This window comes from Chelonoidis abingdonii, chromosome 10 (genome assembly GCF_003597395.2).
Source record: "Chelonoidis abingdonii isolate Lonesome George chromosome 10, CheloAbing_2.0, whole genome shotgun sequence".
Lineage (NCBI taxonomy): Eukaryota > Metazoa > Chordata > Testudines > Testudinidae > Chelonoidis > Chelonoidis abingdonii.
In genome coordinates, this window is record NC_133778.1 from 33,653,195 (window position 1) to 33,672,751 (window position 19,557).

At 44.2% G+C, this 19,557-nt stretch overlaps 1 protein-coding gene across 5 annotated transcripts in view; it reads right to left on the minus strand.

Moving 5' to 3' along the window:
* Positions 1-16,476, minus strand: part of ITPRID2 (ITPR interacting domain containing 2) — a 62,234-nt gene extending 45,758 nt beyond the window's left edge. For 2 of the 5 annotated variants that reach the window (XM_075070074.1, XM_075070073.1), the window contains exons 1-6: positions 16,250-16,315; positions 5,800-5,873; positions 4,816-4,872; positions 2,988-3,027; positions 1,208-1,306; positions 464-672 (exon numbers count right to left, since the gene is read on the minus strand). In XM_075070074.1, coding sequence (XP_074926175.1) covers positions 464-672; positions 1,208-1,306; positions 2,988-3,027; positions 4,816-4,870 — 403 coding nt within the window. In that variant the 5' untranslated portion in view covers positions 4,871-4,872; positions 5,800-5,873; positions 16,250-16,315. Of the gene's footprint in view, positions 1-463; positions 673-1,207; positions 1,307-2,987; positions 3,028-4,815; positions 4,873-5,799; positions 5,890-15,315; positions 15,565-16,249 lie in introns of all 5 variants that reach the window. The other 3 variants (XM_032783803.2, XM_075070072.1, XM_075070075.1) reach the window with 3 other exon arrangements.
* Positions 16,477-19,557: the final 3,081 nt, after the last annotated feature.

Sequence of the window (19,557 nt, forward strand, 5' to 3'; positions counted from 1 at the left end):
CAGCTTTGGCCTAACTGTGCTTCCAGTGAAGTCAATAGGAGTTTTGCCACATGGGAACAGAATTAGGTCAACACTAAGCACTTTTTAAAATCTCACCCTAAGTGTCTACAGGACAAGAAAAGGCTCTGGACTATTTTTGTTGTAGCTTGTTTCAGTGCTTTAAAATTGAAATGAAAGATAGCTTAGCAGAAACTCTCAAAAAGACCAACATAAAACTCAGAAGGTGAAGGATAATGATGGGGCACCTTACTTCCCCACCCCAAAAACCTGCCCAAACATGTACACATCACCTCTTGGAATGGTTACAATTAAACTGGAGTTTTACCGTTGAGTCTCGATAGGACCAAAATTTGGCTCTGAGACTATAAAAGCTTTACAGAATACTGGTCTATAGGTTCCATTTTCTGGTTGTTTACAAAATTTTAAAAGCTTAAATTAACCTTCACTTTAAAAGTATACTTACTTGTTAAAGCAAAATTTGGATTTTCCACTTCCATGCGCTGCATTTGGGCATTCAAAAACACTTTGATATCAATCCCTCTGGCAAACGATGATGAATTAAAAAATCTTGATGGGATTTTAGAAGCAATATCTGGTTCATCTCTTCCAAATCCAAGGTTATAGAGTACTTCTTCAGGGTCTTCCTCATAAAGATCCAGTAATTCAGAAACACTAGACAAATGAAAAACAAGAGATTTTTCTACACAATGGCTCTCTTTAGGACATGATCCCTTCAGTCCGGTTGCTATTTCAGCCCCCTAGTCTGTACCCTACTAAAATTTTGTCTCTTGCAGCACAGTGCGATGGGCCCAAGTCACAAGTTTTTAAGGCATTTACACCTGGCATTTCTGTTCAAGCCATTAGAGAGATGAACCCAGTCAATGTTCAGATCCAAACTTTTTACATATTTATTTATAAACCCAATCCTTAACCCAAAGGTCTTGAAATCTGAAATGCTTCTTAAGTTCGGGCATTTCCAGGGTTCTGGCCCAATTGTCCTTATTTTCTGAGAGCCACAACTGGAAAAAAATGTCAAGTTCTTTCAAATAACCAAATTAATAGTCCCTCTTTTGCTACTAAGCACAACAACACATATCAATCAAGCCAAGTCCATCTATTTTAGGGATAGAAGTAGTAACTATTGGCAGAAGAAGAATGATAAATCCCACTGAACTGTGCCATATCCTCCTAAGCATAGTTCTTTTACCTTGAAACCGTCGCACTGCTTCTCCCAGAACCAGTGGAATTCATACTTCTCCCCTTCTGGTGGAACTGATGTCTCTTCTCCTTCGCCAGCATACCATTGCTGTCATACAAATGGACAATACTGATATGATGAACTGGTTCCTTGCAGTAATTCAATTCTCAGTCTTTAAGGAAAATTAAGTCTCCACTTTCAGAGAATTTCTTTTCCTGTTCAGTATTATCTGGCTTACATTAGCTAGGTCTCATTTTATAAATACACAGAAATAATTAATCCTTAGTCCCTTAATAAAAAATATACACCCTGAGAATCCTAAAGCAAGGGATGCAAACTAATATACAGAAATCTCCCATAAAAACAGTCCCGTCTCCCTTCCCGCTCTCACCCTCCTTTAAGTCCACCCAGAAGTGTCAAAAGTATCCCTTACTTCAGCAGCCTTATGTTCTCCACTCCCTTACCTCCCCCACAGGACCGTCTCTTCACACTGGAACTGGCCATGGCTTGCTGCTTGTGTTACCTCACCTCTTAGATGCTGATTTCAATTCCCTAACCCCTGCTGCTCCCTGCTGCAAGGCACAGATTGAGGCCCATAAGCAGCACAAAGCAGGGGAAGCCCCCCAGACAGGCCTGGGAATTGGTTGTGCCTCTAGATTAGAGGAAATGGAATGGGACTGGCTCCAACCAAGACTCCCACCCTGATTTCTCCTCCCTAGTTCCAGACTCTCTCCTCCCTACATCCCCAACAACAGGTGCTGCCTCAGCATTTTCCAGTGTCGTACAGACTAAATGACTTTCCCTGAATGGTATCAGCATCACCACCCTTTTGGGGAATATAGATTTTTAACCATTAGACAATGGGAGTTTCACTTGCAAGCAACCTGGCAGAACAGTCACCTAGGAGCTAAGGGAACACAGAGCAGCTGGGTCCATTTATATAAGGGCTCTTACTGGACCTAACTGAGGTGAAGTAGCAAAAGGTCTTAGGCTATGTCTACACTACCTCGGAAAGTAGACCTCACACTACGCAACTCCAGCTACATGAATAACGTAGCTGGAGTCGACGTTCCTTAGGTCAAGTTATCCTGGGATGTCGACAGGAGAAAACTCTCCCGTTGACTTACCTTACTCTTCTCATCAGGGATATAGTACAGGGTTGACTGGAGAGCAATCTGAGTCGATCTGGTGGGTCTTCATTAGACCTACTAAATCGACCGCCGGTGGATCGATCTCAGAGCATCGATCCCGGCTGTAGCGTAGATGTAGCCTGAGTCTACTTGCGTCTGACTGCACTTAGAACATCACTTTGGGGGTAAGCAGGAGGCCTTTCCCTAGAGGCTCTCTCCCAGTACAGTCACCCTGCCCCCCTTACTCCCCCAAAAAGAGGCTTTTTCTAGCCAAGATTCCATCTCAAAGGTTGAAACAAGGAGCAGTTTTCCCTTGACACTGTCCAGAAATAGATTGAGCATTTAAGTGGCGGATGAGGGAACTGAAGTAAGCCACTTATCTCTTGCAGAAGTGTTGCTTTGTGTTCAGAGATTTCCCCCTTTTACTTGATACTCCAGATTAAATGCGATGGAAGTAAAGGAACATATTTATGGTATACATTTTTGTGAGTATTAAAGTCGTTTCCCCCCCATATTATTAGTGACATCTTCTTTGTAGGAGTAAACTCTTCTGCATGGAATGGTTCTAGTACTGGGACTGCTAAGTTTATCTCTACCTCATAGTTCAGATAAAATTATTTCAATATTCCCCTAAAGCAAAACAAAAAGGAGATACTTGCCATGTTTCCATTTTTGCATCACTTTGATGTAGATGATTAGCTGCAGGAAAATAAAGGAAAGAATTGTACATAAAGCTCTTTGGCAAAACAGCACTTATAATTGATAAGAAATAGTAGCCAACAACATATGAATCCAACAACATATGTTTGTAGATGCCACTCCACCTCGCACAGTCCATTCTTTACACATACAAGTGTACAATCAGTATGTATGCACATTTGTAATAACAGGTGTTAGTTGGTTCTATCCTTTAGAGTTGATGAAAAGTTTTTTGAAAAATATTTTTCCGCTTTTTTCTTCCTCCCACCTTCAGAAAATCTTGACATTTGAAATTTTTCAGCCAGCTCTAACAGTTTTGCCCTTTTCCCTTTCAGTAATATGACCAGAGCTTGGATTGTTACTTAAAACAAAGGGGAAACACTTCCCTAAAAAATCCTTTCTATGGCAGGCGGAATAACAAATGAAAAGTCTATTAAGAGGAATCTTTTTAATCCCACTTACTCTAATTCAGTAACTGATATGGACTAAATTAATCACATCAAGTCAACTGTCAAATAAATTGTTTTTCTCGTTATTTTTAAAAGACTTAAAAAAAAAAAAAGAATTATTTCCTCCCCCAAGGTCCAACTCTCCTTCTGTGGTGTTGATGGCAAGACTCCGATAGACTCCAATAAGAACAGGATTGGGCTCGGATCAGATCTGGCATTTCTCAAACACTTTTTAGAATTGCAAAAATTGTTGTCAACTTATTGTATGTGCCTTATCCTGCATGTATCCACAGAGTAGCTGGACAAGCAGAACCCAGTCTGTGAAGTGCTGATCTGCCTCTGCATGTATGGAACTTGAGCATGTTTGGTAGCTCGCAGCACTGGATCCTCAATGCAGATCAGTTACTCAGCTGGGGGCCTCTCTGGCAATTTAAACCGTTCAAATCACCAAAAGGCTGTGCAGGCCACATTTTTTAGGTCAAGAGGTTTAAAAAAAAAAAAAAAAAAAAAAAAAAGCCTGCTCTGAGGGGCCACCTCTCCTCCTCCTCCAAAAGAAAGAGGGGAAAAGAAGAACTAGTGGGAACAAGCAGAGACAAGCAGAACAAACAGTAAAGCAACAACTAGAGATACAAGGGGGAAAAGTGTCAAAACAGACAGAAAATCTAAACCGCCTTCCCCTTTGTTTTTATTTTGTTTGGTGGTTGTTGGTTTAAACACTTCTCTACCGGTTTTTATTTCAGGGTTTATTTAATTCTTTCTCTCATCTTTCATGCTCTCTTCTCTTTCCTTCCTCCTTAACTATCAGCTATTAGCTGAACACTTGATGCCAAATTTGGCCATCAGAAAATTCTCAAATGCCACTCCCACTGGTTTCCATGGAACTGGTGCACGTGTCTGACCTCTATAACTGGCCCATATAAAGAGAGCACAAGCATTAGCGCAGTCATTTTTCTCACTGCTTGCACTCTTTCCACCAATACTTTGGACTGTTTCATTGCTGTCTGCATCAAGGCACATGAAGTAGCAGCAGACAGCTGCTCCCTTCATTACGCAGGCCCCTTCAAGGCTGGCTCTGCCCTGCAGGAAGGCCAGGTCACAACAAGTTGACAAAAAATAAAGAAATAAAGTTTTGATGAAAGAAAAATAAATAAATAGGTTTGTTTTGGGTTTTTTGCAAATGTCTCATCTTCTCTTTTGCTTTCCAGACAGCTTTACCATCAGACTTTGACCAGATTGGAAATAATGACTTTTCAAAATAAATTCAAACTCTTGAATGTTACTTAAATAATAATTTTAAAAAATGCTTGCTTTAATAGTCAAATAACCCTGCCACACCCACCTTCCGCTCCCAGGGATAAGTCATCTTCAAAACTTCCTCCATTTCTCACCAGCATGCCTGAAAATGAACATTTGGCAGTTCAACGTCTATATAGTGCTGTAATGTTTTATTTCCAAAAGCTCATACAATATTTTTTAGTTTAAACAGAATTAATGCTGTAGGATTTACTCGGAACATCTTTACAGATCCTTTATCATTCACACCTTGATAATGTACAGACAAAGCCTATGGTATTTTGAAGTTACTATTCACATCACAGAAAAGCATATTTTAAAAGAAGAGCTAAAAGAGTGAGAGGTCACTCTAAAGCTATTAGAGGGGTCAGATGAAAAACAACTCCACGTCAACTTCCAAGCTAATTAATCATAACTACTTACCCCCTGGTACCATACCTAAAGTAAGTACTCTGCACTGGATCTTAAGTTACACTCCAGACATCTTATCACAAGGCTTCAGGGTTAATAAATTAGTCCAGTCATCCCCTTTCTTCCACTGGTATATACTGCGAGTTCTTTTTATATGCTCTGCAACTACCTGCAGATTCTTGCTGTACTTTGAACTTTCAAATTTTGTCCTGCTCAGATAGTAATTTTTTCAGGTGTGGCCATTTCAGTTAGAGCACGCAAAGAAACACAGCACGAAAGCTGACCTAGTTCTAAGACTGTAAATTAACCAGCTTCCCCTTTCCCATGCATGCACGCGCACACACACACAACTTCTGCAGAGATTTTGCATTTATATAAAAGCTGAAGCACGCGAATAGTCTTTTTAAAGACTTTTTCAACTCTTGGAAAAAAAAATCTGTCCCATTTCCCCTCCCCTGAACTTCTCCCTCAACTGCACAGGAATAAGAATATCTTAGCAAAATCAAGATAGCCATAACATATGCATCTGGGTAACATATTGATTTTAAAATCATAAACTAGGAAAGCAGAAAAGTTCATAATAAAAGCAGCTATCCAAGAGCACAGAGTCTTTTCTTACCCTTCAACGTAGGATTGCTTTGCTCATCTAGGGAGGCTCCCAGAGGCGTTCTGAAACCACAGAAAAGGTTAACGCTAGTTTAAAATGTTGCTTCTTCATGTCCTTCCTTAAGAGTTATAACCAGCTTGTGATAAGAGCAGTTGTGCCTCCTTCCTCCCCCAGAAAGCCTGCACAAATGCACAGGGACTGACAATAACTTACTAAACAATCCCCAACCTCCTGAATAAACACTTGTGAAAAAAACAGGCTGATAAAACTGGCAGCACTCATACCTATGAACGTTAACACAGGAATCAAGATTAAGGCAAAAGTTAAGAAGGCCACCGGCATTCTGTAGGTTGTCAAAGAAAATATTGTGTGTTATATTGTGCCCACACTACCAACAAGAATGAATAGGGAGCAGTGGGGGGTGGCACTACGCAGGAGGAAATTCATTTTAAACTCATTTACACTTTAAACATTGACACCTGTTTTTTCTACACTGAAATCCGAAGGATAGGTGAGTAAGGGTTTGAAAGACAGACAGACAGGCACACACACACACACCCCCCTTCTCCTTCCTTCCCCCCACCACCCCGCAAATTGTAAGTTCTTTTGGTCAGTGACTATCTTTTTGTTCTGTGTTTCTGTTAGGTGCAATACAATGGGGTCCTGGTCCATGACTAGCACCGCCAGACACTACTATAATACAAAAAATAAGTAATAGTAATAATAACAACACGAAGTCTAATTAGAAACGAGAACAATCTGAGACCTAAAATATCTGTCAAGTCATTTGCTAGCTCGGATACTGGATCAAATTCTTTAGCTTTTTTTCTAGGACAGATGTAATCACTATTTCAAGAATGGAAAGAGGCTTGTTGACGGGCCCAATCCTGCAGTCTTTGAAGTCAACAGCAAAACTCCCACTGACAGCAGAATTGGACCCTAGTGAAGTCAGTATTACTCATCCTGTGTAAACTAATTCAGTTCATAAGCTCTTTAAACAGACCAAATATTAATACAGAGCTGCCAGCAATGCAGACAAACGATGGTTAAGAAGAACCTGCTACGCAGTAAAGCAGCTTGGTACAAACCCACAACATGAAACAAAGTAAAATATGATTAAAGAAGGGCAAATCAAATGACTTAAGTGTTTACATCATGAATACTTCCTATATAGGCATGTGAAGGTTTTTCATTAGACAAGCAGAGAAAATTGCCCAAAGTTACTCTGAAATAAACAAAAACATGATACGGTATTTGTTCTGGTTCCAAAACTAAATTCTGGAATGAAAAGCGTGTATTTGTTTCCTAACACACCCTTTATTTTACAATGCATATTGTTCCTCTGGAACAGTTTACTGTTGCTACACGTTGCCCTTTGATATGGAATAAGCCACAAACCTTTGACAATGAATCTTCAGAAATAACTTGTTACAGTGACATGCCAATTAAAATAGTGACAGTATGAGTGATATTTACTCAGCTAGGTGACAGAACAAGCCTTTAGAAATTCAAATCTTCTGGAATTTTGGGTCTCTCATGGGAGTAAATAGGGCTTTAAGTGACTAGGTTTTTTATTAAATCTATTCAAGTTACAGCAAGTCTTATGTTCTGAATTAACAACCATGCCTATGGTTTATATCCTGGTTTTAATGGCTAAATTTCTATTCTCCCTCTCCTTCCTTGGAGGCCACTTCAGCATGTCTTACTTTTTAGCTAGACAAAGTTGCTGGCAGCAACTTCCTCAATTGACGCCAGTAGTGTGCATGCACTGGCTGGCAGAGAATGGTAAAAAGCAAGCAGCAAAACTGGCATTCTCCCTCAGAAATAAAGCCTGTCACCTCTGCAGCCTGTTAACAGCTACTAGAAAGAAACTTTGGCAAGCAATCTGTTTGCATCCCTGCTTGAATTTCTACACACACGCATCACCACTTTATAGTCCATTCCATTGAAAAATTGTACATTTAAAAAGAGAAGAGCATAAGAACAATAGAAGCCCTTTGAACAACAGCAAAGCAACTGGGATATGTTTTTAAAGGAATATTTTCAGCAGCATGGCTCATAAGTCAGCTGATTCAGGTTTGCTTTCAAGTGCATTATGTTGCTAAACAGGAGATTTTAGAGATCTTTCAATATATCCTCACACTCAAAAAAAGGCACATTGTACACTGAGGGTGGATACAATACTGCTATGGCAGACTCCGAAGAAGCTGCCTGCTTTCACAGCCCTAAATAAAGTAGCACGAGTGTGGAGCAGATGCAACACAGGGCAAGAACAAATGGAAAACCAAAGAATCTGGAATGCAGACCTTCATAAAAGTCTTGATTTGCACTGGAATCAAGACCAACATGACCTAGATCCCTCAGAGAGATGACAAGACATCTCCCAAACATTCTAGGTGCAGTCAGGAAGAATGGGGGGAAGGGGAATTCTCTGGGATCCTCTACTCAACACCTCCCCTCAAACATTTACCTCTCTCTTTACACCCACAGTGCACATCACTGTAGGCTCTATGTAATGATCAGGTAGATTAGATACACATGGTTGTGCCCATAGTGGACTTTATTGAGAATTCTGCTTTTCACCTTCCCCAAGTTGTAAAAAATTTCTATTGGGTTTGTTTGACCCAGTATTGGTTATTTTAGGAAAACTTTAACAATTAATGAAGATCTTGCATTGTGTTTTAGAAGCAGTTAAAACTTTGGTTGTTAAAAATCATAGTTTGGCAGCCAAAGTGCAATTAAATAGTGTGTCCATTCTGCCTCAAAAACTCAAAACCAAAAAAAAATCTAGTCGGTCAGATTTCAAATCCTCCTCTTTCTTGCATATTCTACATGAGAAAGTTCCTAAACACTTTCCAACAGGGTAAGCTATGTTGTTATTATAGAAGACATTTTGGCCAAATAAAAACACTCAAATTCAAAAAATAAAAACCATCCTTGAGTTCAAATGGAGGATTTCCTCCTTTCTGTTTCAGTGTAAGATGGGTACACAGCTGATATTTTATGTTTATCTTAAACAGCCTTAGTAAATGCACTAAACTCTTTTAAATCATTTCAAAACAGTGGCAAAATTGAGATAAATGAAGGAAGACCTTTCTACAGGGATGACAATTCCATGAAATTGAGCAGAAGTGGGATGTTTCTTAGGCCTCGATGAATATTGCCACAATGTGATGAGTGCTTTTTTACCCCAATAGCTGTACACAGGTTTATATATAATTACACATACACGCACATATAAATAGTGGAGCCTGGTGTGATGTGGAGAGACTTCTGCGTAGCCATGAACTACTGTACAACAGATGAGAAATTTCAATGGTTACAGTCCCAAACTGCTAATGCATACCACAGAAATAGCCATCTAGTAAGTCCATTTTCCTTACAACAACAACAACATTGTGGATAGTCTTTTGAAACAAAAAATCTTACAAGCAGAGCTCTTTACCAAGAATGTTGATGCTACTTCATTTGAACTAATACCACTGCAAAACCTTTCAGACTGTCCAATCAAATTTGATCCTACTTTTTCTAAAATGTCATATAAACCTAAAAACAATAGAAATGTATTCATTCATTCCTATGGGAAAGTATTTTTGGGGTTTTTACACACCAAACAACAAGGCATTTTGCTAACTCCTGAGAACCAGGACATGTAATTGACTAGAAACAGAAATAAAATCAGTCTATTTTTGTTGTACACACTTGGAGAAGTCCATATTATGCAACAGTATCGTGAAAAGCACGTTAGATTGTTATAAGAAATTCAATTACAATCCAGAAAAATAGTTCCTGTAATGTAGGTGTTATTTTTAACAACACTATAAAATATGTTCAAGATTTTTGATATTGTCTTTAACCAGCAATGTGGACAGAAAAAGAGGAAAACCACCAGAGATCATCGAGGCAGGGCCGGCTCTAGGTTTTTTGCTGCCCCAAGCAAAAAAAATTTGGCTGCCTCCTATCCCAGCCCTGGGCTCCCCCCTGCACCCTCCTGCTGCCCCAGCTCTGCCTGGAGCCAGACACGCTAGTCTGAGAGGAACTGTAAGGGGGCCAGGGGGTTGGAGAAGGGGCATGGGATCCCGTGGGGTAGTCAAGGGACAGGGAGAAGGGGGGGTTGGATGGGTCGGCGGTGCCTGTCAGGGGGCAGGGGTGTGAAGAGGGGTCGGGGCAGTCAAGGGACAGGGAAGGGGGTGGATGGGTTCGGGGGTCTGGGGGGGGTTTGAGGGGGCTGGGGTGTGGATACGGGTTGGGCAAGTCGGGGGTGGGCCCCTGGGGGGGGCAGTTTAGGGTGGGAGGGTCTCAAGGAGGGGCAGTTCAGGGAACAAGGAGACAGGAGGTCTTAGATGGCGGTAGGTCTGGGGGCAGTTAGGGGCAGGGGTCCAGGAGGGGGCGATCAGGAGACAAGGAACAGAGGGGGTTCTGGCTGGGCTGAGGAGTGGATAGGGGACGGATCTACTCCATGAGGGTCTATTTTTGAATGTTTAAAATACGGTATCCACATTCCATGTGGCCCCCGTTCTAGACAGGGAGCTTCCCATTACACGCCAGCTGACAGTAAGAGGATCAGCCTCACCCACTCCCCTCCATTCCTTTCCTGTTGATAGCTGCGCAAGGGAATGGCTGGGAAAGTATTATTTCCCTTCCAGGGCTGGCTCTATAGCAGGAAGCTAACCAAGGAACTACAGCCCGAGGCCCCCTGTTGGCTTCTCAGCCCCCAGGGGCCCCCTGGGAAGCTCTGCTGCCCTGCAAATGTGCCGCCCCAGCCCAATGCTTGCTTTGCTGGTGGCCTGAGCTGGCCCTGCTCTGGGCTAGAGAAACTAGCCCAGCCCATTCCCTTTGATTATGCCATGCACATATGCAGAGAGAGAGTAGCAGACACTTGCAAAAGGTTAAATTAGATTATTGTCTTCATCACCTATAATAGACAATAATAGATATTTATGCACAAATTTTAACGTGTGTACTACCTACAGTCTTGAGCAGGGCTTTGGAGCTGTGCTCTGGGTCTGCCCCAGCTCCAGGCAAAAACCTGCGCATCCACTGCACTGGGGGGCTGCTCCCGGTTCCGGCTCCGCCAAAAACCCTGGTCTTTGAGAGTAAATCTGTGAGGAGCTGTCACTTACCCAAAGTGTGAGAATTCCAGTCCACAGACATTACTGGTAGTTACTGGCACTCAAGCCATCACAGAACAGACTCAATTGCCTACTTGTGTCTGATCCTGCTCCAGTGAAGTCATGGGAGTGTCTTCATCTCAGGAACTCACTATATTAACAAATCACTTGAGCTTTGCAAAAAGCCCCAGCCCAACAAAAGGGAACAAACCAGTTTTGAATAGTGTGGTGGATACAATAAGCCGTGAGGTTCTAGGGGGTGGGAGGGGGTGGGGTCTATGCATTTCTAAGACTACACTGGCAACATTTTTATGTAAATACCATGAAAACTAAAGGAACAGTGTCAACTAGGATTTTGCCAACCTACAACAGAGAGCAAATTAATTTTTTAGTATAAGTACGAGATGGTCAGGCAACAACATTTACAAACAAAATTAAAAAGAGCAGAGGAATCCTTGTGCCACTTATAGACTAACAGACGTTTGGAGCGTGAGCTTTCGTGGGTGAATACCCACTTCGTCAGACGCAGGACTGACGAAGTGGGTATTCACCCACGAAAGCTCACGCTCCAAGACTGCGTCTGACGAAGTGGGTATTCACCCATGAAAGCTCACACTCCAAAACGTCTGTTAGTCTATAAGGTGCCACAGGATTCTCTGCTGCTTTTACAGATCCAGACTAATATGGCTACCCCTCTGATACTAAACAAAACATTTACACTTGTACAGGATCTTTTATGCAAGGATCACACAGGGCTTTACAAACATCTGTTAACTAAACCTTGCAACATTCCTGTTAATCAACTTTTTTGTGCCTTGCTTTCCTCAGCTGTAAAATAAGGAAAACACCAATTTATGTGGCTTGCTCAAGGTCACGCAGTCAGTCAGTAGCAATGAACGGAAGCCAGGAATTCTGGCTCCCAATACTCTGATCTAATCAACAGACACTACTGCTTCATAAGTCTTCTATCCCGCATAATGATAATAATAATAATTAATAAAATCTAATATTATATAGGTTTGTGACTTTCGTTATTAAGTATGCACATTGTCATTATGTGGCTATATGTATAATTCCTTTAAACCTGTACCGAGAAGCTAAGAAAGGAGAAGATTCTAGACAGAAAGTCTGTGAATAGAGACAGACTAGCTTTCAGAAGAATCTCTCCCCCCCGGCATTCTAGTAAAGCTTCTAGTTTAGCACTAGCCCTGTGTAAAGAAAAGGAACATACTGATTTGGTAGCCACTGACTATTTACCAAGATTTGCTGAAATTCTACTTCTTACAAGACCCACAAGTCATTAGGTCATAGAAAAGTTAAGGCATCTTGTCTCATTTTGGCAGTGTGAAACAAAATAGTCATTGACAATGGATCACAATTTGTCAGAAGGGAATTCCAAGTTTTGGGGACACAATATGTCACCAGCCGTCTCTGTCCACAAGGGAACAGGTCACCTAGACTGCACAGAGACTTCTACAACAAAGACACCATATTAGCTCTGCTGAGCTATACGATAACACATTCATGAGTCTCTAGAGTAAGCCCAGCTGAGTTGCTCACTGGGTCAACGGATCAGACTAGCACTGCCAACCTTTAAAGTAAATTTTCACCATAAACTGCTATGTCTAAAGGATGACACTGAAAAATAAATACAGGAGATCCTGAACTTTCTTTAACTATTGGGATGCCACCCAAAGCTCACCTAACCTTAAACTAGGACAACTATCCCTGATAAAATTGAAAGAAGAAAAATATTGGACAAGATCAGCTATTGTCACTGGCTACAGCTGAACCCCAAAATACTATATGGTGGAGACTGAAGAAAAAGCTTATTCTAAAACTAACTGAACTGTTTTGTGACAATAGCAACAGTGGTATTCATTCCACAGTCTTAGTAAAGGTACATAATTAGGGCCCTACCAAATTCAGTTGATTTTGGTCAATTTCAGTCATAGAATTTTAAAAACTGTAAATTTCACTGTGTTGTAACCTTGGGTGCCCCAATCCAAAAGGAAGTCATGGGAGCAGGCAGGTGCACTAGGACTTGGGAGGCGCCATTTTCTTTGGCAGCGACCGCGGCGGCAGGATCTTCGGCTGCCTCAGTCGCCGCCGGCATTTAGGCGGCAGGGCCAACTGCAGCAAGTAAGGAGGGGGGACGGCACGCAGGGGAACTCCCCGCCCCAGCTCACCCCTGCCCCACCTCCTCCCCGAGCGCTGTGGCCACTTCACTTCTCCCACCTCGCAGGCTTGTGGCGCCAATCAGCTTAGGGGCCGCAAGCCTGGGAGGCGGGAGAAGTGAAGCGGCCATGGCGTGCTCGGGTGCTCAAGTGCGCAGAGCAGGGGTGAGCTGGGGGGGGGGTTGCCTCAGCGCGAGGGTGGAGCTGCACCCAAGAGGGCACCTCAGCGCAGGGAGGGGTGCTGCTGCAGGGGGCATTCAGCAGCGGAGCCACGGCAGGGAGGCGCAAGGTGAAGTTCGCCTAGGGCGTGAAACACTCTTGCACCAGCCGGCGGAGGAGGAGGTCACTATAGAGTTGCAATATCGCCACCCTTACTTCTACTCTGCTGCTGGGGCGCATTCCTTCAGAGCTGGCAAGCGACCATGGGAGGCATTTTCTGGCTGGACAGGCCACCGCTCTGAGGGCAGCACCGCCACCAGTGGCAGCGTAAAAAATTGAGGGTGGCATGGTTAAGTGGTTACGGGGGTCGGGGTTCGCCCCCCTACACACACAGCCAGTCAAGTCTGTTTAACCCCTGAGCCCAGGCGGGACAGCTGGGAGCACCATGGCCAAGGGCTCCTACTGTATGCCAAGTTCCAGCTTGTCCTCACCAGGCTGGGAGAGATGGACTTCTTCTTCCCCTGCAGAGGCCGCCTCCCAGGGCTCAGTCAGAGCCACCTCAGAACCTCCCCCAGCTTCAGGAAGCTCTGCAGCTGCAGGCTGGAGCCAGCTCTGAAGACAGTGCTACTACAGCAGCAGCGCAGAAATTAAGGGTGTCATGGGCAGGATATGCTACCGTTACTTCTGCGCTGCTGCTGGTTCAGATGTTGCTTTCAAGCTGGTGGGCCGGCCAGCATCGACCACTCTCCAGCCACCCGCTCTGAAGTCACCACAGAAGTAAAGGTGGCAATACCACAAGCCCCCTACAATGGCCTTGCAACTGCCCCACAACCTTTGTTTGGGTTGGACCCCCACTTTGAGAAACACTAGTCTCCCACATGAAATCTGTATAGTATAGGGTAAAAGTATACGAGGACCAGATTTCACGGTCCATGACACCTTTTTCAGGGCATGAATTTGATCGTGTCCTAGAGTAATCCTTTAGGGAAGTCCAAGCCTAAGGGACAGGATCTATATATTTGAGATTAGATAAAGCGTGTCGGACAGTCAAACAAAGAAAAAGGATCCTCAGAGCCAAAAGGTACTATGTGGGAGAATGGTAGAGCTGTGATGACTCAGTAATCTGGTTGCTAAATGTTTATAATAAAGGGGGAGGAGAGAAAGGGAGAGTGCACTGTTCCCTTAGAAGCGTACAGGCAGCCAGTCAAGATGAGGATAGGAAGGTTTTAAGAGAGAACCCTGCAGTCGGTCAGGAGAGAGGAGTAGATTTAGGGATGACACTGTTTTTCTTAATCTTTGCTCAGTATTAGAAGAAAGTGACTCTGTTAATGCTTTACCATTGTCACATAACAGATAGTTGATTTTTGTTTTCCTCTCAGTTTGCAGACAGCACACTAATACATGCATTGCTACTCTAGTGCTATTTAATGGCACTTTATTCTCAAAGAAGAACTTCAACTGTTCCTTAATAAGAGAAAGCGCACTACCAAGAGAGTTAAAAGTAAAACTGCATGCTTTGAGGCCCAATCCTTCAACTTGCATTCACATAAGTAAAGGTTGTTAAGTTCAGGTCCTTACGCTAATAAAGAATTAGTGGACACTGCCTACTTAGACTATATGTAATTATTTAGAGCAGTACTGGAAAACTTCTGTTTGCAGAAGTACTTACATGACAATCTTAGCATTATCGAGCTGATCTCTTCTCATTTGGATATTACCTCTTGGAAAAGAAAGGGAAGGAGTGAGAGAAAGCAAAGATTGTAATATGATGCTCTGTTAGCACTCCAGCCCTCTCTAAAGAAGACGTCAATGAGTGCCTTTTAACACCACTTACACTACGCCACCTAAAATTAAGACTGCTGGACAAGAGCAACAAAAAGGAGGACAATAACAAACAAACGGAAGAAGAATAACTTAATGCAGGCCAAAATATGAGAATTAAAAATACTTTAACCGCAGACTGGTGTCTCACATATGGTGCAACCCATCAACGCCTTTCATCAGGCAGGGCTAATGGACGGGCAGTTTCCAGTCCCTGATTTCCCCCCTTCCTGCCTTAGTGGAGACAACGCGGACAGGACAGACCTCCTTCTGCAGCCAGCGAGCGTTTTCGACGTGATGTCCTCCTGCAGGGCCAGCTCAGCTGCTTCTGCACGAGAGCTTTCCTCCGCCTCCGATTTGCTGCCAGGAGTCCCTCTCTTAGCCCGGCCTTCCTCTTCGTGCTGGCCCGGGCCACTCCTCTGCCCCCGGCGCTCCTCTGATTCAGACCGCGGCTCCTGCGGCTGTCTGCTTCGCTTCACTCCCAAATGGCGACGGCACAGCAACGCGCCCTGCCAGGCACACGCGAGCCGTGTGGCGCCGGAGCCCGGTCAGACTCTGCGGACGCGAAGCGAAGGCGGTCAGCGCGTTCCCACGCGCGGGACGGGCTCCGCGCGTCCCGTAGGGAACGAGCAGCGCAGCGCCCGAGTCCCCCAACGTCCGCCCCAGCCCCCGGCAGCCCGGCGCGCCCCGCTCTCAGCATCGCCCCCCGCCGGCCCCGCGCGCACAGGCTGCTCGCGCCTCGCTCACTGTTGCAACACTGGGGCGGCCTCCAGGTCCGCCCTGAAAACGATTCCACGTTTGGCCGCCCCCGCCCGGCCGCCCGGGGGTCGCTGCAGCTCGCTCCCGTCCCACGCCTCGCCCCAGCTGGCGACTGTCACCTCCGCTTCCCCCCAAGTGCGGCTTCCAGCCTGGAGCGCAGCTCGAGCGGCCGCAGCAAAAAGTAGCCAACGAAGCGGGAGGCGCCCGCCCGAGCCGCGGGAGTCGAACGGCAACCCGAGAACTTAATCCATCGGGGTGTTCCTCAAAGCGCTTCCCTCCCTGGGGAGCGGGCAGCAGCCCGCGGGGCCGGATCGGGCCCCTGCCCTGCAGCCAGAGGCGGGGTCCGTGAAGGACCGAGCCCCGCCCGGATCCGAGCCCCGCAGCCACCCTGCGTGCCGGGGGGAGAGCAGCCGCTGCTGCGGGGCTGAGCCGTACTCACATAGCGGGCCCGGGGGAGGAGGATTCACCCGCCTGGGCTGGAGTTTGCGGCGGCAGCAGCGTCCCTCTGAACTTCCTCATACCGCTGCTGGGAGAAAAGTTTGCTGCCCACGTGATGGGACCCAAACAGAGCCGCGCAGTCTCCGCCTGCCCGGGCACAGCCGGCTGCACGCCTGGGAGCGCCCTGCTGCAGGGACCGGCTTCCCCTTTCTGCGTCTGTCCCTGGGGCCAGGGTAGCCAGTGACCCCCTCCCTCCCGCGGCGCGTCCAGAGGCCAGTGGGGAGATGACAGTGCTGATAAAAGACACGGGAGGGCGATTGTTGTCGGTCTCCTTGGAATCCACAGTAAAATCCTCCTGCAGTGTCAGGGGCTTTTTAAACGGGGGGCAGGAAAAGGGGCGATTGGAAAATCGACGCGGTCTTGCTGGGGAGCAAAAGATTATTGACCCCACTAAAAGGCTCGTGGCAGCCCATCCGCTCTCACGCCACACTGTCCTCACCTGCTTGGGGAGGGTGAGCTGGTCCAGCTCACAAACACACCAAGAGGGAGGGTGGGGAGAGGACAGGCAGAAGGTATTAAGAGCTCGAAGAGTGAGAAAGGGCACACCGGGAAAGAAACATGGCTTAGAGAACTAGCTGAGAAGAACGAACAAATGAGAGAGTGTAGAAAAGTGAGTGTGCAAACATGCAGAGGAAGGAAAAAACGGATAAAGGGGAAGGGAGAGGTGGATGACAGGAAGAGAAAGATGCAGAGATGAGAACATTCAGCATTCTGAAGGCATTATTATTAATTTCCATTATCATGTCATGGACCAGGGAGGGTCCCATTGTGCTTAGACCTGCAAACAGAGAACAAAAAGAGAGCACGAGGCCCCAAAAGAGCTAACAGTCTAGGTTATATTCATTATAAAATAGTTTGAATCTGTTTTAACAGTAGCTCGGTTGTGTCTGCTGAAATCAGTGAAAACAGTCCTGAGTTTAGATGAAGAGACTTGACCCCATCTTCCCAGATCTAACACTGTGGAGGCTATAGATCACTCTCGTTTTCCTGCCAGAGAGGTGACAGGCCATTAGCCCAGTAATGTTTCCTTCTTCCCACCCCGCCATCTAAATGCACACTATAGTTAAAGATAAGAGACAACATACTCAAAACTTTCATTTCTAAGAGTCTAAACTTTAGTAATCCTCTTTCTGACTTAGTACAAGAATACTGGCGAGAGCGAGGAAGCCTTTTAAAATCTTATTTAAATTCAATTGAAGTCTTTATAATCCTAAACTTGCTTCTAGGAAGATTAAAGCATCCAGTGATTCCTGAAAATCCAACAAACAATATAATCCGTGACGAATGGAGACTCAATGTCCGGGAACAAACCAGTGCCTAAGAAGTCACTGCACATACCAAAGAATGTGAAGGGCTTTAGGGGTGAAATCCTGGCTCCATTAAAGTTAATGGTAAAACTCCTAAGGACTACGCTGGTATATCATTATCCAGCAACTGAATCCCTGTGAGTATACTGTTGCACCTGTTAAAAGCCTCACTGGTCTTTATATTGGTCCACCTATATGGAACTCTTGGCATAATCGGAGCCTAAAATGTTCAGATTTCTAGAGTCATATTTTAGACCCTGGATAGGCAAGCCCCTATCATCCATGTTCCACTAGGGAGCTTAGGGAATTACCTTCCATAGTGCGGAGTGCTTAGGGCTGGCACAAATGTGTCCAAGTCCCCACTCCTGCCCCTGGTATTCTAACAAAATGTGCAGGACCAGAAAATTGGGAGGTTAACTGCTCAGAAAAGCTCAAAAATCCACCCGTTATTAAAACATGGCATGGCTGTAAAAGCAGCAGCAGCAGCCAGGAGAGGTAAGAAAAACTTTAAAAAAAACCAAGTCTGTCCCACAGATACCTTCAGAAAGAGGGACTAGACCTCTAAGTATTGATAGTAATGATCTCCTGAGGCCAGGGTCCTCTGTAAACTACAAGTTTGGCAGGCCTGTCATCAACCCTGGTTTTAGTTTTTATAGACAAACAGAATAGAGACATTTTACTTAAAAACTAATCTGCCTATGGAAGTATCAGAGTCATGATAAACAAACATATTTCCTGCTGTAGTTCATAGCAATATGGTCTCATTTCTCATTTTCATCTTTCTAGACATTTCTATTTTTTTTAAAGATAAAATGTCTTTTTTTCATCAGTCCTCACTGCATCTGATACTGTATGTATGTCTTTCTAAGATTAAATATAATATATGGAGATATACCTATCTCATAGTACTGGAAGGGATCCTGAAAGGTCATTGAGTCCAACCCCCTGCCTTCACTAGCAGGACCAAGTACTGATTTTGCCCCAGATCCCTAAGTGGCCCCCTTAAGGCCAATGCTCAAACCATTGAGCTATCCTTCCCCCAATGCTATAAACCATTGAGGAGGAGGGTAAGAAGGGTAAATCTTCATTTTTCAATGTATTGTGATTAAAAAAAAAATGAAGTGAAGGTTTATCTAATCTAATTTTTTTTTAATATTTTATCACAATAGCCTGTTTATGTTTTGAGTTGGGGCTATTTATTATAAAGACATAAAAAAGCACCCTGACACAACCAAAGCTACGGTTGAAACTTCTCTTTTAATCATCAACATCCAGATTACTGCAACTACATTATAGACTTCTATCATCTGTTTTGCTCAGATAATATAGTCATCATGCATTGTTGTGTGGCTTGAGCAGAACAAGGAGATGAGTTGATGGATACAGGCTAATGCCCCAATCCTGCAAACACATGTCCATAACATTACTGCAGAATCATCTCACTGACTTCAATAAGATTAGACACTTGAGTAAAATCACCCACCAGCAGTATTTGGAGGATCAGGGCCTTAAATCTGATTTTCCTTGATTTTGTTAATAAGGAACAAGCATAACATTACTTCAGTGTAATTTGGAGATATACTTTGTTTCAAAAATGAATAATTGAGATTGCAATATCTTATGAGATGTTACAAAATCACTGGGAAATGTGGAAAATCACAATTGTTACACTTTTCTTGGGAAGACAATAGCTTCCATGAAGTAACACACACATCTGAGTTTGCAACAGATCAACAGCATGAAAACTCTTACAAGTCCATGATGTCAATACATACTTAGAGAGTCCATAACCAACAGATTACTAGCTTGATTATCTATAATGGCTTGTCTGTTCTGTCAACAAATACTCAGAGATCATTTGAACTATAGCTCATACAATAGCTTTATGAAGTCAAAAATCATTATGGCAAGGCAGTACTACTTATGGACCCAGTCTTG